The sequence below is a fragment of the Bos javanicus genome, chromosome X (genome assembly GCF_032452875.1).
Source record: "Bos javanicus breed banteng chromosome X, ARS-OSU_banteng_1.0, whole genome shotgun sequence".
NCBI lineage: Eukaryota > Metazoa > Chordata > Mammalia > Artiodactyla > Bovidae > Bos > Bos javanicus.
This window is the reverse complement of record NC_083897.1, coordinates 79,918,252-79,945,067: the sequence shown is the minus strand read 5'-3', so window position 1 is coordinate 79,945,067 and position 26,816 is coordinate 79,918,252. Positions and strand designations below refer to the sequence as shown.

At 41.7% G+C, this 26,816-nt stretch overlaps 2 protein-coding genes across 8 annotated transcripts in view; both read right to left on the bottom strand.

Moving 5' to 3' along the window:
• Positions 1–2,351, bottom strand: part of HDAC8 (histone deacetylase 8) — a 238,984-nt gene extending 236,633 nt beyond the window's left edge. The window contains exons 1-2 of one of the 2 annotated variants that reach the window (XM_061409713.1): positions 1,838–2,351; positions 650–702 (exon numbers count right to left, since the gene is read on the bottom strand). In XM_061409713.1, coding sequence (XP_061265697.1) covers positions 650–702; positions 1,838–2,155 — 371 coding nt within the window. In that variant the 5' untranslated portion in view covers positions 2,156–2,351. The remainder of the gene's footprint in view (positions 1–649; positions 703–1,837) is intronic. The other variant, XM_061409712.1, reaches the window with a different exon arrangement.
• A 9,940-nt stretch (positions 2,352–12,291) lies between these two features.
• The window catches only part of PHKA1 (phosphorylase kinase regulatory subunit alpha 1), a 171,711-nt gene continuing 157,186 nt past the window's right edge, over positions 12,292–26,816 (bottom strand). For all 6 annotated transcript variants that reach the window (XM_061409705.1, XM_061409709.1, XM_061409706.1 and 3 more), the window contains 4 exons: positions 18,168–18,338; positions 16,050–16,103; positions 14,193–14,393; positions 12,292–12,892 (listed from right to left, as the gene is read on the bottom strand). In XM_061409705.1, coding sequence (XP_061265689.1) covers positions 12,719–12,892; positions 14,193–14,393; positions 16,050–16,103; positions 18,168–18,338 — 600 coding nt within the window. In that variant the 3' untranslated portion in view covers positions 12,292–12,718. The remainder of the gene's footprint in view (positions 12,893–14,192; positions 14,394–16,049; positions 16,104–18,167; positions 18,339–26,816) is intronic.

Below are 26,816 nucleotides of genomic sequence, written 5' to 3'. Positions count from 1 at the left end.
GCGACCCCATAGACAGCAGCCCACCAGGCTCCCCCGTCCCTGGGATTCTCCAGGCAAGAACACTGGAGTGGGTTGCCATTTCCTTCTCCTATGCATGAAAGTGAAAAGTGAAAGTGAAGTCTCTCAGTCGTGTCCAACTCTTAGCGACCCCATGGACTGCAGCCCACCAGGCTCCTCCATCCATGGGATTTTCCAGGCAAGAGTACTGGAGTGGGGTGCCATCGCCTTCTCCAATGGTATGCCTAAAAGTCTTAAATAGAATCCATACTCTCAGACCTGGCTTAGGAAAAAAACAACAACAAGCAAACCAGAACACCTCCCAGCTGATGGTATTTTTTATCAGATAGGTTTTAGTACCCATATGTTCTAACCCCAAAACCCCCACAAAATACCTATCCCTAGGATATTTCCCTCCCAGCAATAAAGCCCTATTTCTTAACTGCTTCAAACACTTTTTTCGAGTTTTCTTAATTCTTCAAGAGCTTTCATTAGGCTACAGGCCGATTACCAACACTATGTATCACACACACAAAAAAGAGAAAACTTTAAAAAAAAAGTACCATTCTCTCACTAATTAGCCCCACCGGTGAAGCAGGACATTAAGGCTATGAACACTTGGGTTCAGGGTTCTGTTCAAAACACAACTTACCTCATTTGCTTATGCAGTGCATATGCTTCAATCAAGGAATGTACCATACTGGCCTAAAAACATCAGCATAAAAAGGGGATAAAGGCAGAAATGAATGGTCTCTTACATGTTTTAATTCAGAGAAATCCCATCGACTTAATCATCGTGAACAAAGAAACTTTTATCTCCCCTCCCTTCTTTTTAACAGTTTACAAAGCACTTTAGACAATACAGATACATAGTATTTAAATCACTAAGGCGAAAGCCACCAGTCTTTCGGAGGTGATGGAACACTTTTCTCCTTCAGCTGCTTCTCCCCTTTGGGGATCCCTGGCAGTAGAGACACCATCCCCTCCGCGCGATCCCCTCCCCCGCACCTCCACCCCACCCCCACCGATCCGTTGGACGTCCGTTGGCGCTCTCAGGAAACTCTCAACGGGAACACTTCCTCCATCACCTGGTACAACTGTTCAAATTTCTGCTGAAGATTTCCCCTAGCCCTGTGTCCTCTACGCTTCCTAATGCCCTCACGTTCATTGGCCCCCCACCCCCAAAACTCAAATCACTAAGGCGAAAGCTATTGGGCCTTATGGAGGTGATGGAACACTTCTCCATCAGCTTCTTCGCCCCTTTGGGATCCCTGGCAGTAGAGACACCATCCCCTCCGCGCGATCCCCTCCCCCGCACCTCCACCCCACCCCCACCTGTCCGTTGGACGCCCAACGGCGCTCTTAGGAAACTCTCTAAGGGAACACTGCCTCCATCCCTGGTACAGCTGTTCAAATTTCTGGTGAAGATTTCCCCTAGCCCTGTGTCCTCTACGCTTCCTAATGCCCTCACGTTCACTGGCCCCCCACCCCCAAAACTCAAATCACTAAGGCGAAAGCTATCGGGCCTTATGGAGGTGATGGAACACTTCTCCATCAGCTTCTTCTCCCCTTTGGGGATCCCTGGCAGTAGAGACACCATCCCCTCCGCGCGATCCCCTCCCCGGCACCTCCATCCCACCCCCACCTGTCCGTTGGACGCCCAACGGCGCTCTTAGGAAACTCTCTAAGGGAACACTTCCTCCATCCCTGGTACAGCTGTTCAAATTTCTGCTGATTTTCCCCAGCCCCCTGTGCCCTCTTCGCTTCCTAATGCCCTCTCGTCCACCGGCCCCTTACCCCACCCCCCAAAACTCACGGTGATCACCCCAATCTTTCTTACCCGTTTGGGGACTTTGGCCAGGGAGTCGCACACGCTAACATACTCGGGACTGTAAATGTAAACTGGGGGCAGCGACTGCCCAGCGTCCGCCGGTTCCTCCGATTCCTCCATCTTCCACTTACAGCCGTTTCGGAACCACCGTCCGGATCCGGCTTTTTTCGAACTCAGCCTGGGCTCGGGTTCCTGCTCCACCGTTCGGCCGCAGCGGTGCTCCTTGGTCAACATTCCCTCCGAGTCTCGAGATCGCCAGTGACACTGTTCTTGCTCCCCATCCAATTGAAGGCATGCATGGGCCTCCTCAGGCCAGAACCCCTTCATTTAGTGACTACAGTTCAAAAACGGGAGAAATAAAAGTCCAAATAGCTGCCAACTAGGGCAGATATTTTATGGTACAATTTAGCGCAGTCAAAATTAACCATCCTTGTTGCCCTACGGGGCCATTTGAGATGAGGTCAAACCAGCTTCCGAGCATGATGGGAGATGTAGTTTCGAGAGATTTGAGTAGCGGAAGAGCGGGGGCTAATTAGTAAAACAGCCGCGAATTTGAGTTTTAGCACTTAAAAAAAAAAAAGAAAAAGGAAGAAAACCCCCAAACAGTCTCAGCGTTTTATGTATTGCCTTAATCTGCGAATACACCGACATTAATATCTAAAGACAGACACAATGTGGCCACTAAGATTCCAGGACCACCCAACTGCCTCAGACGGACATTTTTTGTTGCGGGACTAATTAACGGTACCAACGGTACACAGAAAATTCTGTGCGGCAACTTGGTTTACTGCTTTTCATTATTATTTGTCCGTGTCCATGTAAAAGTTAACAATCCCAATAATTTACTCTGGCAAAACTGGTACTACTTTCTCAAGAGGCTGCCTGGTGTTCTGTAAATTGCTTGGTAGATTCCAATCAAGCAATGTCAAATCACTCTTTGAAAATTGATGTGGAGTAAGATACTCTAGGTGACGTTGGAAACTGTAGCTCCTCTTCCTTCCTTCCTTTTGTCTTTGCAGCTATACAAGGGTTAGGGAAATATTTTGTTTAGTGTGAGGGTTCATAAAAACTATTTTATGCTGAAGCAGTTTTAGAATTACCACCAGTATTTCCAGGTTCCTGGGGGTTCCTATTATCTGATGGAAACTAGTCAATGTCCCGGAGAAGGCAATGGCAACCCACTCCAGTACTTTTGCCTGGCAAATCCCATGGCCTGAGGAGCCTGGTAGGCTGCAGTCCATGGGGTCGCTAGGAGTCAGACACGACTGAGCGACTTCAATTTCACTTTTCACTTTCATGCATTGGAGAAGGCAATGGCAACCCACTCCAGTGTTCTTGCCTGGAGAATCCCAGGGACTGGGGAGCCTGGTGGGCTGCCGTCTCTGGGGTCGCACAGAGTTGGACACAACTGAAGCGACTTAGCAGCAGCAGCAGTCAATGTCCAAGTCCCCAATTCTCATATCAACATGAACTGACATTACTAACACCCCTCAGACAATCCAATATACTTACCTTCTTTGAGGATATTAAACATTTATCAAGTATTGTGATATACACTTGGCTATATTATCTCATTTCATCCTTGCAACAGTCCTATAAAAGAGGTTGTAATACACCATTTTACAAATGCTTAGTTTAGAGAGAGAGAGAGAAAATAACTTAAAATTTATACACTTCCAAGTAACTATTCAAAATCACACACTTCACAAGCAGAAAAGCAGGAAATATGGATTTTTTTTCCTCCTGCTATGTATTCTTTAGCTCAAATGTAAGCTCTTATGCTTCTTTTGTATATTCCCATAGAAACTACTTCAAAGTTCTGCAATCATTCTATCATTCATAAAACTTTATCTGATATCAACTAAGTGTACGGTATAGCTGAGGATTCAACCTTCAGGATGAATTACAATCTGATCTCTTGTCTCAGGGATTTGCATTTTTGTAGAGATGAGATAGATACACAAGAAACCATAAGCAGTGCAGAGTCAGATAATGAATGTAGGATGCCTAGGGTATTTAATTAATAAGCATTAAGTACTTAAAAACTGGTGCTTAATAAATGGCAAACTAGGGTTCTTACTCAGTGACATCTGAGAGGCTCCTAGAGAATAGATGGGATTTTACTTGGTGAAGAAGGGAGCCAGGGGAGGGGCAGGCTGACTAGAATAAACAGCATATGCAAAAACAAAAAGGAAAACATTTCTAAATTAGTTTAGCTGAAGGGGCTGGCTCATGAAGTGTTTTGAATACCAGGCTAAAGAAAATAAACTTCAGCCTGTGGGAAATAGGGAGACATTTAAACAGAAAACTTAAAATGAAAGATTTCTATAGCAGTAGTATGTAGGGAGGGAGAAGGCAATGGCACCCCACTCCAGTACTCTTGCCTGGAAAATCCCATGGATGGAGGAGCCTGGTGGGCTGCAGTCCATGGGGTCGCTAAGAGTTGGACACGACTGAGAGACTTCACTTTCACCTTTCACTTTCATGCGTTGGAGAAGGAAATGGCAACCCACTCCGGTGTTCTTGCCTGGAGAATCCCAGGGACGGGGGAGCATGGCGGGCTGCCGTCTATGGGGTCGCACAGAGTCGGACATGACTGAAGCGACTTAGTAGCAGCAGCAGTATGTAGGGAAGATTAGATATTGATTAGATATCCTACAGGCAGTGGGAGTGCTACAATGGTTCAGATAACAAGTAACAATGCTTTATGTTTTGTTTTGCTTTTTGTTTGGCTGTACCATGTGACATGTGGGCTTTCATTCCCTGACCGGGGCTGAAACCTGTGCCCCCTGCAGTGGAAGGGTGGAGTCCTAACCACTGGACTGCCAGGGAACTCCTACGTAATGATAACCCTTGGGAAGGGTTAATGGAAACAGAGAGAAAGAAATAATGCATAGGGTAGGTTCAACAGGACTTCCTTACTACTAACTATTTGGATATTGGTGTGAGAAGGAGATGGAGGAGAGTCACTGAAAATTCTTAAAAGTGTGTATGAAGAGAATGTCAGTAAATATCAATATAAGGAACAGGGAAATTAGGAGGAGAACTCAGATGCGAGGGCAGGTGCTTAACCCATTTTATTTTCCCTCATACATGAAGTGAGGTGAAGTGGCTCAGTTGTGTCCAACTCTTTGTGACCCCTTGGACTGTAGCCTACTGGGCTCCTCCGTCCATGGGATTTTCCAGGCAAGAATACTGGAGTGGGTTGCCATGTCCTTCTTCAGGGGAACTTCCCAACCCAGGGACTGAACCCAGGTCTTCCGCATTGTAGGCAGATGCTTTACCGCCTGAGCCACAAGGGAAGCCTCTACATAAGAGATAGATAAGTCTCTACACAAGCCTCCCTCATACATAAGAGATAGCTAAAGTCATAATAGTGGCTGAGATAGCCAAGGGAACATGGCTTTCTCCAGTATCTAACTGTCGTATCATCTATCGATGTCTAAATGTCATATCTAACTTAACATTTTCAAACCAAACTCCCGATTTTCCTATCCAAGTTTTTGCCACCCCTTCCCCATTTTCATAGCTCAGTAAAGATACCAACATCTATCCAGCTGCCTAAGTCAGAAACCTGGGAGTTATTTGTATTCCCTCCTTTTCTCTCACTCCTAAATCCAGTGTATCAATGTCCATTGGCTTTACCTTCAAGACACATCCTAACTATATCCACTTCTCTCCTCTGCGCTGCCACCATCCCAGTCCTGGCACTGTCATCTCTCACTTGGACTTCCTGCAATATCTAACTGGTTTCAACTTCCACTCTTGTTGACTTCCAGTCTATTCTTTGTCTGGATGAGCTTCATAAACATGCAAAGCAGATTATGTTACTTTTTGAAACCTGCCCCACACCGTGATGAAAATCTTTGAGCTAAGAAGAAGAGAATAATTTGGGAAATGCTTGTTTGGGGGAGTTAGGAGAGAAAGATGCCAAAAAGGAGACAAAAATGTTGAGTGAGAACTAGTACAGTTTTACAGAAATCAAGGGATGAGAGAGTTACAAGAAGGGAGGCGTAGTAACAATGTCATGTATCACAAAAGGGGGGAAAAACCCTTTTTGCCATTAGGGGTTCACTGGTGCTCTATGAAAAATACATGAGGTAGGGAAGGAAGCCAGATAGCAAGGAGTTAATGAGTGAAGCCAATGCGGTCAAGTGTAGCTTCCTTTTAGAAGAATTTTGATTGTGAAAGGAAGGAATTAGTATTTCAACCTAGGGAGATATCAGAGCCTAGTATATTTTTTTAGGGTAAGAGAGAAATGTACATGTTTACACAGAGAAAGGAGTCTACGGGACTGTAGGAGTTAACTAAAAGGTGAGATCATGACAGATTGGCAGTACAAGAAGGAAATGGAACTTGTCTAGTGCTTTTATGGGTAGGAAGTGGAAGGATGATGGCAGAATGCTGCTGCTGCTGCTGCTGCTGCTAAGTCGCTTCAGTCGTGTCCAACTCTGTACAACCCCACAGATGGCAGGCAGCTCACCAGGCTCCGCTGTCCCTGGGATTCTCCAGGCAAGAACACTGGAGTGGGTTGCCATTTCCTTCTCCAATGCATGAAAGTGAAAAGTGAAAGGGAAGTCCCTCAGTAAGTGTCTGACTCTTCGTGACCCCATGGACTACAGCCTACCAGGCTCCTCCATCCATGGGATTTTCCAGGCAAGAGTACTGGAGTGGGTTGCCATTGCCTTCTCCCTTGGCAGAATACAGACTGGCTAAGTGAAAATCTAAAATCTGGACTCTATTTGAGCTGAAAATGGATTGTTCCATGTGTTCTTTAAGTTCTAGCAACAGACAGCTGAACACTTCAGCAAGGGGGAGCATTGCTTCTAAACTGGAAACAATATCCTTGTTTGGCATACAATGTTGCAAGATGGAAAAAGATAAATTGTTGCTTGGGGATCTGAAACTGGTAGCATATTCCTGCAGCAAATCCCACAGGGAGGCTACACCCTTATTCATCATTAGGATAGAGCACAAATCATGCCACAGGTTCCAATCTCAACTTTCCACATGCTTAATACTTCTATGATCCTTAAGAAGAAAACCTTTTCCAAAGCACCAGATTTGCAGTCGGAGGACTTGAAGTCAGAGGAAATAGGTTGAATCTTGGTTCCACCGTTAACTTAGTGTGGTGACCCTGGATAAGTTCCTTGACTCCCTTTTCTTAGGCGTTTTTGCTAAAGGTAGTTTTTGAACTAGCAAGGTCATGATAGGCTGTGCCGCTTCTTTTGACGATCTCTGCCTTTACTTGCTGGCAGAAGCAGGGAGAAGGGAAAGCAAATACATTAAGAAGTTACTACCCCTCTAGCCAACCTCTGTGCATTTTATCATATGCCCACTGACACCTCAACTGTACTGAACCAAATGACCCTAGTTTTCACACCATTTCCTCATGTCTTTTCCTTGGAAAGGGTCATTGTTGAGAATGCGAATTCTAGAGTCAGACTGCTTGGGCTTAGATCCCAGTTCTACCACTTCCTGGCTGCTTGATCTTCAACAACTTGCTTATAATGCTCAGTGCTTCAGTTCCATCATATGTAAGATGGGGATGACAACAATTTCTATCTTACATGGTAATTATGAAGGCAGAATAAGATGGTTCATGCCAATAGAGATGCAGACATAGAGAGCAGACTCGTGGACACAGTGGGTGAAGGAGAGTGTAGGGCAAATTGAGAGAATAGCATTGAAACGTATTACATTACCATATGTAAAATAGATACCTAGTGGGAAGTTGCTGTAGAACACAGGGAGCTCAGTCTGGTACTCTGTGACAACCTAGAGGGGTGGGATAGAGGGGTGGGAAGGAGGTTCAAGTGGGAGGGGAAATATGTATAATTATGGCTGATTCACGTGGTTGTACAGCAGAAACCAATACAACATTGTAAAGCAATTGCTCTCCAATTAAAAAAAAGATGGTCCATGCCAAATGCCTGTATAACAATGTCTGGCATTTGGTAAGCACTCAAATATTGATTATTATTTGCTTTAACAGCTATTATGCCAAATATTCCTTAATTTGGGGGAAGTCTCCACCCCACTGTTATCTTTACCCACATACCACTATTGCATGAGAACTATTACTAGTTTGAGACAGGTCTTTGGCTTTTAGGCCTAGCCTTAAGAGAAATCAGACTTCTGCTAAATATAGGGTGACCATACCATCCAACGGAGAAGGCAATGGCACCCCACCCCAGTACTCTTGCCTGGAAAATCCCATGGATGGAGGAGCTTGGTGGGCTGCAGTCCATGGGGTCGCTAAGAGTCGGACATGACTGAGCGACTTCACTTTCACTTTTCACTTACATGCATTGGAGAAGGAAATGGCAACCCACTCCAGTGTTGTTGCCTGGAGAATCCCAGGGATGGGGGAGCCTGGTGGGCTGCCGTCTATGAGGTCGCACAGGGTCGGACACGACTGAAGCGACTTAGCAGCAGCAGCAGCATACCATCCAAACTGGGACACTTTTAATGACAGAGAGTGCTATTAATAATTATACCAGGACAACAGGCATAAATGGGGACTGTCCTGAGCAAACCAAGGCCTAAGGCCACTCAAGTTTGACAGGAAATGAATACTAAATATGGAAAAACACTGTATTTATCTCCATTGCGTTAGTACAGGTACTAGGTATTTGGTAAGTATAAAAAGGATTTTTTAAGAGTAATAACTTTGACCCATCAGCTGCATAAAATTCTCAGAATGTAGTATTATCTAACTAACCAGGATGGGACTGCAGAGACAGTTCATCCTTGCTGGATAAACCCTCTCTTGTTATACAAAAGGCTAATGAGTAGCAGAAACAAGATTCTGCCAAATATTCATAACATTTAGGAGAGCGAACAGTTTTTAGGTATCTTCTAGTAGTGCAGGCTCATCACCTGCACACAAATGTAATGCTGAGCAAAAATTAGCCTTATTCATTCATCAGAACAGGTTCCCTGATGATATCAATAAGCTAGTTTAAATTTAGTGAGCGTAGTTTAAGTAGCTGTGCATGTGAATAATAAAACTGCATTTCTTTACATATATTACAATATTATATAATTTATAATATGATTTATGTATTAATATTATCCTATTTTGACCCAATTAATGAGCTTTGACTGTACTGCATACCTGGAGTATGTAAAATAGAGCCATGAAATAAACCCCAATCACAGAAACATATGAGGCTTTGCACATTGGCACCAGACATAATTTAATTGGAAATTCTAATTTTTTATTCTATTTTCAAAATGTAAGTGCTTAAAAAAAAAGTCTAATGTGTTTTTTAGTGTTGCATACTTAAAAATGAACAAAATATGAATCAAGTTTTCTAAACAGTTGCTTTAAAAGTGAAGTAGCTCTGTATGGGAGGCATAGTGATAGATAACCTCATAAACCCAGAGAAATATAGCCATCATGTCAGTTCAGGTAAATGTGTGTGAGAGCTAGTGGTGATGCTCAAATGTGCCACTTCAGATGTACTCCCCATGGCTGGGGTACACTTGCAGCCAGTGAAAAGATAAAGAGTTTCAGTTCAGTTGCTCAGTTGTGTCCGACTCTTTGCGACTCCATGGACTGCAGCACGCCAGGCCTCCTTGTCCATCACTAGCTCCTGGAGTTTACTCAAACTCATGTCCACTGAGTCGGTGATGCCATCCAACCATCTCATCCCTTCTCCCGCTTTCAATGTTTCCCAGCATCAGGGGCTTTTCAAATGAGTTAGTTCTTCCCATCAGGTGGCCAAAGTATTGGAGCTTCAGCTTCAACATCAGTCCTTCCAATGAATATTCAGGACTGATTTCCCTTAGGATGGACTGGTTGGATCTCCTTGCAGTCCAAGGGACTCTCAAGAGTCTTCTCCAACACCACAGTTCAAAAGCATCAATTCTTCAGTGCTCAACTTTCTTTATAGTCCAACTCTCACATCCATACATGACCACTGGAAAAACCATACCCTTGACTAGACGGACCTTTGTTGGCAAAGTAATGTCTCTGCTTTTTAATATGCTGTCTAGGTTGGTCAGAACTTTCCTTCCAAGGAGTAAGCATCTTTTAATTTCATGGTTGCAGTCACCATCTGCAGTGATTTTGGAGCCCCCAAAATAAAGTCTGTCACTGTTTCCCCATGTATTTGCCATGAAGTGATGGGACATGATGCCACAATCTTAGTTTTCTGAATGTCGATCTTTAAGCCAACTTTTTCATTCTCCTCTTTCACTTTCATCAAGAGGCTCTTTAGTTCTTCTTCACTTTCTGCCATAAGGGTAGTGTCATCTGCATATCTGAGATTATTGATATTTCTCCCGGCAATCTTGATTCTAGCTTGTGCTTCTTCCAGCCCAGCATTTCTCATGATGTATTCTGCATATAAGTTAAACAAGCAGGGTGACAATATACAGCCTTGACATATTCCTTTTTAGAACCAGTCTGTGGCTTCCTGATCTGCATACAGATTTCTTAACAGGCAGGTCAGGTGGTCTGGTATTTCCATCTCTTTCAGAATTTTCCACAGTTTGTGGTGATCCACACAGTTAAAGGCTTTGGCATAGTCAATAAAGCAGAAATAGATGTTTTTCTGGAACTCTCTTGCTTTTTGATAATCCAACGGATGTTGGCAATTTGATCTCTGGTTCCTCTGCCTTTTCTATAACCAGCTTGAAGATATGAAAGTTCACGGTTCACGTACTATTGAAGCCTGGCTTGGAGAATTTTGAGCATTACTTTACTAGCGTGTGAGATGAATGCAATTGTGTGGTAGTTTGAGCATTCTTTGGCATTGCCAAAAGTATAGTTTCAGAACAGGGTGTAAATTTTCTTTATATGTGACCAGAAAATCATGTAATCAGAAATATACTTACCATGTGTTTCCATTTCCTATAAGAGAAACACTGAAAATGTTGGACATCCTTTCTTTGTTTCCACTATCTGTTTTACTATCACCCTACTATGTTCATTTATTCACGTGTACTCATAATATTGTCACTGGTAATGTTACAATTATTTAGAGAGCCCACCATCCCCATTCTTGGAGAAAAACCTGAAAAAATATGATGGAAAATAGAGGATTGAAGTAGGAAGTTATCTGAATGCAAATAGGGAAATTAGTAGAGTCTTTACAGGAGAAGGAAAATGCTATGGACTGAATGTGTGCATCCCTTCAAAATTCCTATCTTGAAGCCTCAGTCCCCCCATGTGATGGTATTTGGAGGTGGGAGCCTTTGGGAGGCAATCAGGTAGAGTCTGCATGGCAGGCCTGGTGCCCTTATGAAAAAAGGAAGAGACCAAAACTTACTCTCTGTGTGCCATGTGAAGATACAGCAAGAAGGCCCAGAAAGAGGGCACTCCCCAGACACTGAATCTGCTGGTACTTTGGTCTTGAACCTCTCAGCCCTCAGAACCATCAGAAGTAAATGTTTGTTGTTTAAGCCACCCTGTCTATGGTATTTTGTTATAGTAGCCTTGAACTAAAACAGAAAGTTAGGAGAAACATTCTTCAATGGCTACCTAAATGTGAGACTAAGGAAGAGGACTCAAGGAGTCCTCCATTATCTTTTGTGTGTCAGCCTGAGACCACAGTCACATACCTCTCCCACACACAGCACTCATATTTATATACTTACACAGTTTGTCGAACATGGATAAAGATATTAATAGATATACAGACACATCAAAACTACTTACATTCAGAAAAAGTTCCCATGTATGCTTAGACATACATACAAATGTAGGTGTTTTCAAGAGACAGATATATGCCCACAGATATCAAGATATACATAGATGTGAACAATAGAACCAGAAAGTAAAAATGCAAGTGAATGAGTTTAAAAGCATATAGGAGGTCAGGGAGTTGGAGGGGGTGGATGCTGTAGGAAGTGAGTATGTGAGTGAGACAAAGACCAGGTGAGCACAGAGAACGAGTACTCAGTAAAGCAGCTATAGATTGGACTTCTGGATCCCTGTTCATCAAAGATAGAGGCTTCAATTATTCTCTGTGCTGTGTGCTAGCTCACTCTTCAAAGGCATGGATTAGTGTACAAGGCTTTCTTCAAGACACTAACCCATCTGATTCCTTCTCCATTCCCTAGGTGTAAGACTCTACCCAGACATCTTCTCTTCTTCCACTCTCCTTTCTGAAATTGGGCTCCCGGCTCCATTTCTCTGGGTTATTCTGCATTTTCTGCTACACATACATCTTTGAGTACCAGCAATCTTGGTTAAATGTGATTTTAAGTGTTAATACTGAAATTCTTAAATATACACAGTAAACTTGCAATTTCTCGATATTTCACCAAAAGGAGAATAAGAATTATGTATATATAGATACAGAGAAGGCAAAAGCAGAGGCTAAGTCTGCATAGAAAGGAATTCATCATTCAGCATGAGGCAGCATGTGAGTGAAGAAGAAAATTATGATCTGGTACTCTTTTCCCAAGAAAAGGCACTTAGAATAGATAATTTCCAACTTATAGGAGCATAAAATCCAACAACTGAGGGTTTATTCACTTGAAATAATGTCCCAATGCACCCACCACTCATTTACACAATGAAACCACACATAAGAAAAATCAAACTTCAGGAATAAGTTATTATTAACATCTGCTCCCCAAACAGGAGTTAGAAAACTAAGTTTGTAACAGATCTAGAGAATAAAAACACACACTTTTATGAACCATGAAAGAATGAAGGCTCACAATGAAGAGCCTGGGTGAGCAGATGCCTCCAAGCAAGGGTTCACATCTTCTAAAGCAGTTATTTTATCAGAAAAATTTGCTCTTCTTGGGAGGGATGGGTTGGCAAGGGACAGGGTGGGAGTGATCAGGTCATCATATTTCAGTTCCATGCATAATCAACGAGGCAGGAACCAGCTGTCAAAAGGCTCCCAGCAGCCAGGCCTAGAGGCCTCACTGCATGGCACAGATGCTGTGGGGCAGGAACTCCTGCACATAGGTGGCCGCTGCTTTGGAGAGGTAGGTCATGGTGCCAAACCTGCCACTGGGTGCACTGTCATACAGAAGAGTACAGATGCCAGACGCAGGATCCTTTGCCAACATGATATCATCTGCACCGAGGGTTTTCTGTTTGGTGTTTAAGGATGGGAAAACACAGGGGAAAGGAAAAATTACTAATCCTACTAACTAAAGTCCTGATTAGAATAACTCAGAACCTCTTCCCCATCACCAACTAGTTGGATCTTAGGCTGTTTAGACAGCAAGGGATCAGGGTTATACTCAAAATGGTGGCTATGAATTTTTATACATTCATTTTTCACTAGATCCCCAATCATATGAATAATTTTAAAAGCACTAATTGTTTAGAATTTTTGAAGGTTCAATATAATAGGTAATTAGAGTTTTGTTCGTTAAGAGTCAAAAGCTAAAACTTACAAATCACCCTAGATGAACTTCGGTCTGCATCCTTCTAGTACTACTGACTCAGCATGTGTTCTTATTATTCTTGTTTGGCTGTGCTGTGTGGGATCTTAGTTCCCCAAGCAGGGATTGAACTAGTGCCCCCTGCATTGGGAGCATGGAGTCTTAAGCCCTGGACCATCAGGGAAGCCACTCAGTATGTATCATTTTATCTTGTATTTGACCATTATTTCTTTTCTTTCTAAGTCGATTTAATTCAAATGGATCACAAGCTCTCCAAGCTAGAGTCAATGTCTAAAAAGGATCACATTTTCTGATACAATAAAGAGCAGTCAGAGCATTTAAAATTAGGACTGTCTTGTGAAATCTTTGAAAAGTCCTAGAGAAGCTTTTAATTTCCTTTGCATCCCCATCCCCAGGGCCTAAAAGAATGAAACACTGATTACATGTTTTGGAAACTGTTCTATTGACAAGAGCACATGCCCTTCACTTTATGTGTTCCTACTTTTAATCTAGGAGACATCTGGAAAGCTTTTAGTAGTCTGCATTTTTTAAATGTGGTTGATTTTCTGAAGTAAGATTTAATAAGAAAAATATAGAATTAAATATTTTACTTTAATATTTTCTTATAGGTAAGAAAGAAAAGCAAAAACAAAACAAACCTAAATCAAATCTTCTCTTTTCCTTAATAGTCCAGAAAGGATATACTACCCAATAGTTTCTTATTAAGTCCTTATCACTACAAAAAGTAGTGTGATAAAAGTAGTATGAAATATGACAAAAAGCATAAAAGCCTCCTGAGTTCCAGGCAACTTTACCATCTAACACAACCACAAAACATGGTAAAAGACAGAGGTCATCCCACAGCCTAGTTCTCAAACAGATAGAGGTCAGAGCCACTACAAAGGAGGCCTAGAAAACAGCTATGAGGAAGATGGCACAAGAAAGTGACCTTGGCTTCTGAAGAGTTAAGTTTTCCCTTTGAGAAAACAACAGGTTTGCCTACCTGTTCTTGAAGAAACAAGTCATTGGCAATATGCACTATTTTCTCCACAGCAATGATGCTTCCAATACTATGAATTTCAATGTCTGCCATCATGGTGAGGACAAGGATGGCTTCAACCAGAAGCTGACGGTACTCTGGCTGAGGTACACGATTCAGGACAGACTCCACATGAACAGAGAATTTAATCTCGCCTGGAGTCATCTGTGATAGAAGGGGAAAAAAAAAATCAGTTCTTAAGAGCCCATTGTGCTGGGAGGCATCAATTACCTATTCTGAAACGCAGAAGAAATACTGTAGCCAAGAGCACTGTTTCAGTCTCCTTTAAAGTAATTGAGTGAGTAAATAGATTCAATCTTTCTGGAAGGCAATCTGGTGAGTATAACAAGCATCATAAAAGTGTCAGTGCCTTCTAACCCATAATTCTCCTTCTGGAAGTTCATCCTAAGGAAATAATTCAAGAGGATAAAAGCCCTATATGCAAGAGTGTTTTACAGCAGCCTTAGTCACAAGTATAAAGCTAGAAGTAATCTAAACATGGGAATGGTTGTGTAAATAATGGCATATCATGGTATGCCATTATGAGTTTCTGTAGAATCATTAAAAGAATAAATAAGATGACTGTGGATAAAGGAAAAATCTAAGTAGAATCTAAAACTGTATATACATGACAGTTTGAGAATTAGGTAAAATATTTATATACTATTAGATTTAAAAAGGCATGAAGAAATATAAAGTTATTTTAGGGTGAAATGGATTAACAAATAATTTTTGGTAAAACTGTATTAACCATACACTTTAGGATGGCAATGTAGATTCAGAGTCTAAAGGACTCAAGCTCTGCCTTTGCCACCTGGGAAGCCGCAATTCTATGACCTTGGAGAATTTACTTTTCTAAATTGATATGCTTGTCTGTGAACTAGGAACTACAATCCCTTTCTTAGCTATCTCACATAGTTGTGCTGAAGATCAAATTAAAGACTGTATAAAGGTGTTTTGAAGACTCATAAAAGGTACATTCAGGTATGTATTATTATTAATTTGTTAACATTTTAATCTTGCTTAAAGGCAGAGAGAAGATCAAGAAAGGACACAGTGTTCTTTACTAGAGAAAAAGCCTCTAGGCAGGAGTGGAGCCCTGAAGCACAGCATTAGCTTTCTGTACCCTGCCTTCCAGTCATGATCTACAATTCCAGAGTGGGAATTGTAGCAGAAAATCTGGTCATACTAATTCGAGCTCCTTTGTTGATTTTATTTAAAAGCTATTTCTTCATAATTTTAGTCTGATTGGGCAAAAAGCAAAATATGAAAGCACCTTCTAATCTATGTCTGTGGTTTATGGCAATGTTTTCCAACCAGAATTATATATCAGCATTATTCTAAGGATTGTTTAAAGTACAGGTGCTCATGTTCCATCCTTGGAGAGCTGGAGATAGGAGTTTGGGTTACTGTGATATATAGTTAGAGCTAAGGACCACTGGTTTATAATCACTGGTTTATAGTTTACAAGCATCTTATTAGAAAAAGGTAGGGATGAGCAGGATGGGGGCATGAGAAGTCATTCATTCATTCTTAGATTCATTCTCATCTGCCATTTCCAACCCTGGCAATATTCACATAAATCAGTCTAACTTAATCAACCATTAAAAGAAGCTGGCTTTATATAATTAATGTAACACATAATTATTCTCTAATATTCCCATTCTATTAAAAAAAAAAAAACATTTTCTCCTTTCTTCCAATGCATTTTATGTTCAGTTGATTTATGAAAGCACAGATTTGTTATTTTGAAAAGTGATCACTGAAATACTTTAGCCAGACAAGCTATCAATCACATAAATGTGAAAGACAGAATCTTACCTCTCTAGTAGTTGAAGAAGGAAGAACAAAACCTTCCACAGAAAGTCCGTGACACTGCAAAACAGCAAAAACCTGTCACCAAGGATATGCTGATAACTAGAAGACCGTAAGGAGACACTTAGATGCTGAGTAATCACAGGCCAGTGAAAGGCCCTGCAGCCCACGTGTCTTTGCCAAGGGGTTGCGATTGAATGTGTGGCAAGAAGCAGGGTTGGACTTAAGGGTACTCAAGGTTCATCCTCTACTTAGGGGAGTAAAAGTCTCAGGAGGATCTACCTATTGGATAGCCTAGTCCTAAAGATTCAGAGACTATCTAGGAGGATACCATGGTAGGTTCCAGAGCCATCATAACTAGACTTCAGAAAGATTTTTTAGGCTAAAGAGAAAAACTAAATATATGCATGTACTGAATATGCATAATTACTACATTTTCTAGTTAAGCATCCCCCATCAGCACTCCTGATCCCCTCACCCTGCTCTACTTTCTCTACAGTACCTGTCATCATTTAACATTCTGTATAATTTATGTATTTTATTTATTGTTTGTCTCTCTCTAGTAGACTATAAGTTCTACACAGGACAGAGACTGTTGTCTGTTTTGTTTTCTGTTGTATACCTGTGAACACCTAGGACATTGCTTAGTGCACAGTAGACGCTCAAGAAATGCTATATGAATGAATTATGGTCTATATCCCTCTCACCATCAATTCAGTTATTAAAAAGCAATGGGAATTAATGACTTACCATTTTATATTTTAAAGAAATCTAAAACATCATATTTTAAACCACAGATAAATATTCCAATCCAACAGGTTTATCAACTCTACCAGACACTCTCATCCCATGTTTCATATGCCAAATAACAATCCTTATACAGAGAATTACCAGCCTTGAAACATATGTGCAGAGTGATTATGTTACATTCATACTCTGAAAGGAATGGAATGAAAAATACAGAGGGCATTTGTTTTCCCTCTTTATATCAGGAGTTTAAGTTCGTGTTTTGATTCTGCCACAAAATACCCAATTTTCCCAGTTAGATTTGAATGTTCCTTCCCTTGTATTCTCACAGCCTTCTGGGTTTGTACTTCTATCATAACACTTGTGGACTTTCATTATAGCTGCTATGCAAAAAGATGGTATCTGGGTAGAAGAGCACCTAGTCCTGTACTCTGTGAAACTGAATTGCCACAAGCCAGGTATAAATGCAAAGATAAAGCACATATCTGTTAACACTGTGCTACAGTTGTTTTATGGAAGGAAAACAGCTGATAGGTACTTTTTGAAAGGAGGATTACCAGAGCTGATAGCTTAAGGAATCTATTTTCACTTTTCCAAAGGATCACCTGATTCTGTCCCTGGAAGAACATCAGTGTGCAAAAGGGAGAAACATCCTGGTTGAAGTGTTCTTCAGGTCATTACCAAGGGCAATGAAGCAAAAAATAGCACCTATGAGACTATGAATGAGACCCATGAATGAGAACTATAGTCTTCTTGGTCTTACAAATCTGTCACAATCATAATGGTGTGATGTCTCCTGGAATGTCTTTGGCAAACTAGGCCTTTGACAGAAAAACAAAAACTGGTCACACCAGTAGAGTCTTTGGACTATTGGCATCACTATGACTGCATTTATTTAGTAGTTTTCATCCAAGAAAGAATATAGGTAAGAGTTTCTCATAAAACTTCCCATATGCCACAGTTGCTTTACTACAGTAACATTTGGTTATTAACAGCACATTGTTACAATAACATTTCTACTCTGCAATAGCTACAAAGAAAGTGTCTTTATCACTGCATTCATTTGATTGGCAGTAAGTGTATCACAATGTTTCACAATGTCCAACTATGGCCAAAAAGATGAGCAGTGATGTTTCTGAAATGTCTTTATAAACACCACAATGGCAACAGTAATGGAGAGAGGCTAAATTATCAATAATATCAAAATAACAAATCAACTATTTCATTTTAATGTTTTCTTCTAGGTTTTATCCATAAGAACATATGCCTTTTATATAACTGAAATGATATCACAGTCATGTCATATCTCAGACAAGAAGACTGATAATTTCATGAGGGGGGTAAAATAAAGAGACACCTATGGTGTATTATGCTTACCTTCTGTAAAACTTTCCATACTTTTTGATAAAATCCAATTGGGACTCTGTTCAATGCGCCATCCAGCCTTCTTCGGCGTTGCCATTGACCTTGACGACTATCTTTAGATGTCTGTTGACCAAATGCTCTAGAGAAGGACGCACCACTTGAACTCATAGAGGTTCCAGGTGGCTTGGGAGAAAAGCAGAGAAAAGAACATAAATCAAAAGTCACCTCTGTTTTTATGACTAATGTATAATAGCACAATGAATAACAAACACACTCAGCAGAATTATAAACCACAAATTTAAGTGTAACAGCCAAGACACAGAGGTTATAGTGAAGCTAGCAGACTTATGAGTAGCTAGCAGCAATGTTGGAGAAGGAAATGGCGACCCACTCCAGTGTTCTTGCCTGGAGAATCCCAGGGACTGGGGAGCCTGGTGGGCTGCCGTCTATGGGGTCACGCAGAGTCGGACACGACTGAAGTGACTTAGCAGTTAGCAGCAGCAATGTAAACAGATACAATCCTTTTAGAAACCATCTAGTGATACATAAGAAGAGCCATAAAAATACTGATGACATGGGAGGTTCTTCACTCTCTTTCCAAGGTTATTTCTGTTAAACTTTTAACTGGTCTATGGCTTAGTTTGTTGCTCTCATAGGCTATAACACAAGCTTCAATTTAAAAGAATTGAAATAAGACACAGAGTATGGTATCTTACTACAATGAAATTAAATTAGAAATCAGTAGCAAAAGGAAATCTGGAAAATTTACAAATATGTGGAAATTAGACAACATATCCCTAAATAACCAGTGGGGTAAGAAAGAAAATGCAAGGAAAATTAGAAAACACTTTAAGATGAATGAAATTGAAAACAACATACCAAAACTTATGGGATGCAACTAAAGAGAACTTTATTTTATAAATGTTTGTACTAAAAAAGAAGAAATATCTCAAATTAATAACTAAATCTTCTACCTTAAGACAATGTAAAAAAGAAGAAATGAAGAGCAAACTAAAATGAAAGCAAGAAGAAGAAAAAAATAAGATTATAACAGAAAGAAAAATAAAATAGAAAACAAAAATAACTGAGGAAAAGCCAATGAAACCAAAGTTTGTTTCTTTGAAAATCAACATCAACAAAATTGAAAAAGATTTATCTAGACATACCAAAAAAGGGAAATGTATTAAAATTAGGATAGAAAGCGAGGACTCACTTCCAGCCTTAAAGAAAGGATTATAAGGATATACCATTGGTAGCCATGGTGCCAAGATGGCAGTGTAGAAGGATGTGCACTCATCTCCTGTGAGAACTCCAAACTTGCAACTAACCACTGAACAACCATCAACAGGAGAATGGTGGATCCCACCAAAAAAAAAAAGATCCCCATGTTCAAGGGCAAAGGAGAAACCCCAACAAAACAGTAGGAGGAGTGAAATCGCATTTAGACTCAAACCTCATACTGGCCAGAGATGCTCGGAGGGCTCAAACCAAACCTTGTGCACACCAGGACCCAGGTACCCCACAGAGACTGAGCCAGACCTGCCTTTGAGTGTTTAGGTGTCTCCTGCAGAGGCACAGACTATCAGTGGCCTGCTGCAGGGACAGGGGCTCTGGCTGCAGAAGACCTGGGGGGCACAGGGTGTGAACCCCACACAGAGCCACCAAGCAGACAACCCACAAACTGGAGAACAATTATACCAAAGAAGGTCTCGCACTGTTGCAAAATTCTAGGGCCCACAGCAGATTTCCCAACCTGGGGATCCAGCAAAGGGACTGAGAACCCACAGGGAATTTGACTTTGAAGGCCAGTGGTATTTCATTATAGAACTTCCACAGGACTGGGGGAAAACGCCCTAGGAGGGCACACACAAAACCTTGTGTGCACCACGACCCAGGAGAAAGGAGCAGTGACTCCACAAGAAACTGAGCCAGACTTGCTGTGAGTATCCAGGAGTCTCCAGAGGAGGCATGGGTCGACAGTGGCTGCCGTGGGCTCAGGGGCACTGAATACAACCGTCTTGGCATAAGCCCCTTTGAAGGAGTTCACCATTATTGCCATTACCCTTACTATAGGTATGCCAAACTACAGGGAGGGAACACAGCCCCACCCATCAACAGAAAATTGGATTAAGATTTACTGAGCATGGCCCCACCCATCAGAGTAAGACCCAGATTCTTCCCATCAGGAAGCTTCCACAAGCCTCTTATCCTTATCTATCAGAGGGCATACAGAATGGAAACCACAATTACAGAAAGCTAACCAAACTGATCACTTGCATCACAGCCTTGTCTAACTCAGTGAACTATGAGCCATGCCATGTAGGGCCACCCAAGATGGACAGGTCATGGTGGAGAGTTCTGACAAAACATGGTCCCCTGGAGAAAGAAATGGCAAACCACTTCAGTATTCTTGCCTTGAGAACCCCTTGAGCAGTATGAAAAGGCAAAAAGATATGACACTGAAAGATGAACTCCCCAGGTCAGTAGGTGCCCAATATGCTTCTGGAGAAGAATGGAGAAATAGCTCCAGAAAGAATGAAGAGGCTGAGCTAAAGCAAAAACAACCAGTTGTGGATGTGACTGGTGATGAAAACAAAGTCTGACGCTGTAAAGAACAATATTGCATAGGAACCTGGAATGTTAGGTCCATGAATCAAGGTAAATTGGAAGTGGTCAAACAGGGGATGGCAAGAGTGAATATCAACATTTTAGGAATCAGTGAACTAAAATGGATGGGAATGGGCGAATTTCATTCAGATGACCATTATATCTACTACTGTAGGCAAGAATTCCATAGAAGAAATGGAGTAGCCCTCACAGTAAACAAAAGAATCCGAAATACAGTATTTGGGTACAATCTCAAAAATGACAGAACGATCTCTGTTTCCAAGGCAAACTATTCAACATCACAGTAACCAAGTCTATGCCCCATCCACTAATGCCAAAAAGGCTGAAGTGGAACTGTTCTATGAAGACCTACAATAACTTCTAGAGCTAACACCAAAAAAAGATGTTCTTTTCATCATAGGAGACGAGTTCAAAAGTATGAAGTCAAGAGATACCTGGAGTAACAGGCAAATTTGGCCTTGGAGTAAAAATGAAGCGGGGAATGGCTAACAGAGTTTTCCCAAGAAAATGCACTGTCATTTCAAACACCCACTTACAACAACACAAGAGACAACTCTACACATGGACATCACCAGATGGTCAATACTAAAATCAGATTGATTATATTCTTTGCAGTTTGAGATGGAGAAACTCTATACAGTCAGCAAAAACAAGACTGGGAGCTGACTGTGGCTCAGATCATGAACGCCATATTGCAAAATTCAGACTTAAATTGAAGAAAGTAGGGAAAACCACTAGGCTATTCAGCTATGACCTAAACCAAATCCCTTATGATTATACAGTAGAACATACAAATAGATTCAAGGGATTAGATCTGATAGACAAAGTGCCTGAAGAATTATGGACAGAGGTTTGTAACACTGTACAGGAGGCAGTGATCAAAACTTTCTCCCAAAAGAAGAAATGCAAAAGGGCAAAACGGTTGTCTGAGGAGGCCTAACAAATAGCTGAGAAAACAAGAAAAGTGAAAGGAGAAAAGGAAAGGAAAGATATACCTATCTGAATGCAGAGTTCCAAAGAACAAGGAGAGACAAGAAAGCCTTCCTAAGTGATCAATGCAAAGAAATAGAGGAAAACTAGAGATCTCTACAAGAAAATTAGAGAGAAAGGGTCCCAAGATAGCAGAGGAATAGGATGGGGAGACCACTTTCTCCCCCACAAATTCATCAAAAGATCATTTGAACATTGAGCAACTTCCACAAAACAACTTCTGAATGCTGGGGGAGTACACCAGGAACCCACCAAGGCAGCCTAATCTCTTCAAAAGAAGGCTCAGTTAAGTTCAGTTGCTCAGTCACTGTGAACCCATGGACTCCAGCATGTCAGGCTTCCCTGTCCATCACCAACTCCTGGAGCTTGCTCAAACTCATGTCCAAGGAGTCAGTGATGCCATCCTCATCTCATCCTCTCTCATCCCCTTCTCCTGCCTTCAATCTTTCCCAGCATCAGGATTTTTTCCAGTGAGTCAGTTCTTCAAATCAGGTGGCCAAAGGATTGGAGTTTCAGCTTCAGAACCCGTCGTTCCAATGAAAATTCAGGACTGATTTTCTTTAGGATTGACTGGTTTGATCTCCTTGCAATCCAAGGGACTCTCAAGAGTCTTCCCCAACACCAGTTCAAAAGCATCACTTCCTCCGCACTCAGCTGTCTTAATAGTCCAACTCTCACATCCATACATGATTACTGGAAAAATCATAGATTTGACTAGACAGATCCCTGTTGGCAAAGTAATGTCTCTGCTTTTTAATATGCTGCCTAAGTTGGTCACAGCTTTTCTTCCAAGGAGCAAGTGTCTTTTAATTTCATGGTTGCAGTCACCATCTGCAGTGATTTTGGAGCCCCCAAAAATAAAGTCTCTCACTTTTTCCATTGTTTCCCCATCTATTTGCCATGAAGTGATGGGACCAGATGCCATGATCTTAGTTTTTTGAATGTTGAGTTTTAAGCCAACTTTTTCACTCTCCTCTTTCACTTTCATCAGAGGCTCTTTAGTTCTTTACTTTTTGCCATAAGGGTGGTGTCATTTGCATATCTGAGGTTATTAATATTTCTCCCAGCAATCTTGATTCCAGCTTGTGCTTCATCCAGCCCAGCATTTCACATGGTGTACTCTGCACATGAGTTAAATAAGCAGTATGATAATATACAGCCTTGATGTACTCCTTTCCCAATTTGGAACCAGTCTGTTGTTCCATGTCCAGTTCTAACTGTTGCTTCTCGAGCTGCATACAGATTTCTCAGGAGGCAGGTAATCTGGTCTGGTATTCCCATCTCTTAAAGAATTTTCCACAGTTTGTTGTGATCCACACAAAGGCTTTAGTGTAGTCAATGAAGCAGAAGCAGATGTTTTTCTGGAATTATCTTGCTTTTTCTATGATCCAAAGGATGTTGGCAATTTGATCTCTGGTTCTTCTGCCTTTTCTAAATCCAGCTTGAACATCTGGAAGTTCACAGTTCATGAACTGTTGAATCCTGGCTTGGAGAATTTTGAGCATTACTTTGCTAGTGTGTGAGATGAGAGCAATTGTGTAGTAGTTTGAACATTCTTTGGCATTGACTTTCTTTGGGATTGGAATAAAAACTGACCTTTTCTAGTCCTGTGGCCACTGCTGAGTTTTCCAAATCTGCTGGCATATTGAGTGCAGCAGTTTCACAGCATCATCTTTTAGGATCTGAAATAGCTCAAATGGAATTCCATCACCTCTACTAGCTTTGTTTGTAGTGATGCGTCCTAAGGCCCACCTGACTTTGCATTTCAGGATGTTTGGCTCTAGGTGAGTGATTACAGCATCATAGTTATCTGAGTCATGAAGATCGTTTTTTGTATAGTTCTTCTGTGTATTATTGCCACCTCTTAATATCTTCTGCTTCTGTTAAGTTCATATCATTTCTGTCCTTTATTGTGCCCATCTTTGCATGAAATGTTCCCTTGGTATCTCTAATTTTCTTGAAGAAGAGATCTAGTCTTTCCCATTCTATTGTTTTCCTCTATTTCTTTGCATTGATCACTTAGGAAGGCTTTCTTATCTCTCCTTGCTAGTCTTTGGAACTCTGCATTCAAATGGGTATATCTTTCCTTTTATCCTTTGCCTTTAGCTTCTCTTGTTTTCTCAGCTATTTGTAAGCCCTCCTCAGACAACTATTTTGCCTTTTTGCATTTCTTTTTCTTGGGGATGGTCAAAAGGAGGTAGGACAAAATATTAAAAACAAATACAGAGACAAAGGATTTAGGATCAGAGATCCATCCTGGGGAAGGAGTGTTGAAAGAGGATACGTTTCCACACAATAGGAAACCCTCTTACCGTTGTGACAGTGGGGACCTTTGGAATCTCAGAGATCAACATAAAAAAAAAAAACAAAAAACCCAACACACACACACACACACACACACACAGAATATGTGCCTAACTGCAACCACTTGCAAAGAAGTGGCTCAGACACTCGTATCCGCCAGCAGCAAGTGGGAGCTGGGTAGGTAGGCATGGGCTGTATCATTGGTCCTTAGGATAAGGACTGGGCTTGAATGCCTGAGGACAATCTGAATGGGCTAATGTGAGATAGTAACCCAAACCGTTGGATCACCAGAGAGACAAACATAGAAAAAAAAGGACCCTTCCTGTGAAAGGCTCTTATTTCCCATGGTCACCCCCGGCATGCTCAACAAAGGAGAGACCTTTGTTGAGAACAAAGGATTGTGCCCTAGCAAATACCAAAGGAGGGCAAGTCGGCTGCTATTTAGGGCCCTCCCTCCCCAGAGGCAGAGAGGCAGTGGGACAGCTAGAGTTGTAAGGCAAGGGGCTGCTATAATCTTGGCCCCAGAGACTGTATCTTTCACCAAACTGTGAGCAGGTTGCCAGTTGCTAACCATGTCTTCCTGGGATCCTGGTTGGTTCACATCCACCAGGAGTGTCACAGAGAAGCTGAGATCAGCTTCCCAGAGGAGACACACGGCATGCCTGAGATTGTACTCTTTGACACACCCAGGAAACTGAGTGGCCAGGACCAGGGAGGTGCAAAAGATGCACAACCCACCTGGGACAGTGCACTTACCAAGCACCCAGTCAGTCACCTGAGCAGCTTGGACCTGGGAAGGGCACAAAATGCACAGCCTATCTGGGTCCGTGCCATGCGGAGCACCCAAGAACCTGAGTGGCTTAAATGTGGGAAGTGCAAGAAATGCAAGATTCACTTGGGATAGTGCTCTTGCAGAGCACCCTGGAGCCTAAGCAGTGTGGAAGTACATGCCGCCTTGGGCTGTGACAAACCCAGTGTGGTCCATCCACTGCACACACCCCAGACACATGCCAGCAGTATTTGTTTGAAGTGTCTGTCTCTCCCCACAGCACAGTGGACAAGTGAGCCTAAATAAGTGGCCACCTTCACCACCTTGTGTCAGGGCAGAAATTAGACACTGTAGAGACTTGCAAACAGAGGAAGCCAAAATAAACAAAGAAGGCGGAAACCACCCTGGAAGTGACAGGTGTAACAGATTAAAACCCTATAGTTAATGTTGAGACGGTGTATTTGAGGGGCAACTACAGACCATGAGAACAAGTATAAGTCAAAACAAGGGTCTATCTGACGCTGAACTGACCCTACACTGCCCACAATAGCTCCAGAGCTATACCCAGATATATTTTTACTATTATCACTGTAATTTTTAAAAAGTATTAGAGAGTCGGACACGACTGAGCGACTTCACTTTCACTTTTCACTTTCATGCACTGGAGAAGGAAATGGCAACCCACTCCAGTGTTCTTGACTGGAGAATCCCAGGGACAGGGGAGCCTGGTGGGCTGCCAGATGTCTATGGGGTCGCACAGAGTCGGACATGACTGAAGCGACTTAGCAGCAGCAGCAGATCTTTATTACTACTTTAACTTTCATTTTTATACCTACTATTACCTTTCTAAAAAAAAACCCTATTAAAAAAAAAACAAACTCCGTATATATTTTTTTTAATTTTCGTGATTTTATTTTGTATTTTTTATATTGTATTTTTGAGAGTCTAACTTCTATTCTAGGTTTTTAATCTTTGCTTTTTGATATTTGTTATCAATGTTCTTTCTACCTTTAAGAATCTAATTTTTACTATCCATTTTCACTTAGAGATTTGATTGCTCTCTTCCGTTTTGACTTTCCCTTTTCTCCTCTGGGTCACCTCTACCTCCTTTCTCCCTTTTAACTTTGTGAATCTGTCTGGGTGTTCCTGGCTGTGGAGAACACTTAGGGATTTGATTACTGGCTTGACTGCTCTGTCCCCTTTTGACTCTCCCTTTTCTCCCCCAGGTCATCTCTATCTCCCTTCTCCCTCTTATCTTCCCTATATAACTCTGTGAATCTCTCTCAGTATTCATGGCTCTGGAGAGTTGTTTCACCATTAGCCAAAGGGTTTTATCTTCTGTGCAACATGGATGGAGAAGTCTTGAGGCTACTGCAAGAAGAGGACTGAAACCCAGAGGCAGGAGGCTCAACTCCAGAACTTTAGAACACCAGAGAACTCCTGACTCCATGGAACATTGAAAGAAAAGAGCCCACCCCAAAGTCTCCATACATACACTGAAACCAAGCTCCACACAAGAGCCAACAAGTTCCAGTGCAACACACAGCACATTAATTCTCCAGAAAAACGGGAACAGAATCCTGAACATTAAAAGACGGGCTGCCCAAAGCCATACCAAACCCATAGATATCACAAAACTCACTACTGGACACTTCATTGCATTCCAGAGAGAAGAGATCCAGCTCCACCCACCAGAACACAGACAGAAGTTCCCTCAACCAGGAAATCTTGACAAGTCAATGGTCCACCCCTCCTCCAACCCACCACAGGGAGCAGATTCCACAGTTAAGAGGAACCACAGTCTTCCAGCTTGCAGAAAGGGCACTCCAAACACAGCAAAGTAAACAAAATGAAAAGGCAGAGAAATACTCAGCAGGTGAACAAATATGATAAAACCCCACCAATCCAAACAAAAGAGGAGGAGATAGGGAGTCTACCTGGAAAAAGAATTCAGAATAATAATAGTAAAG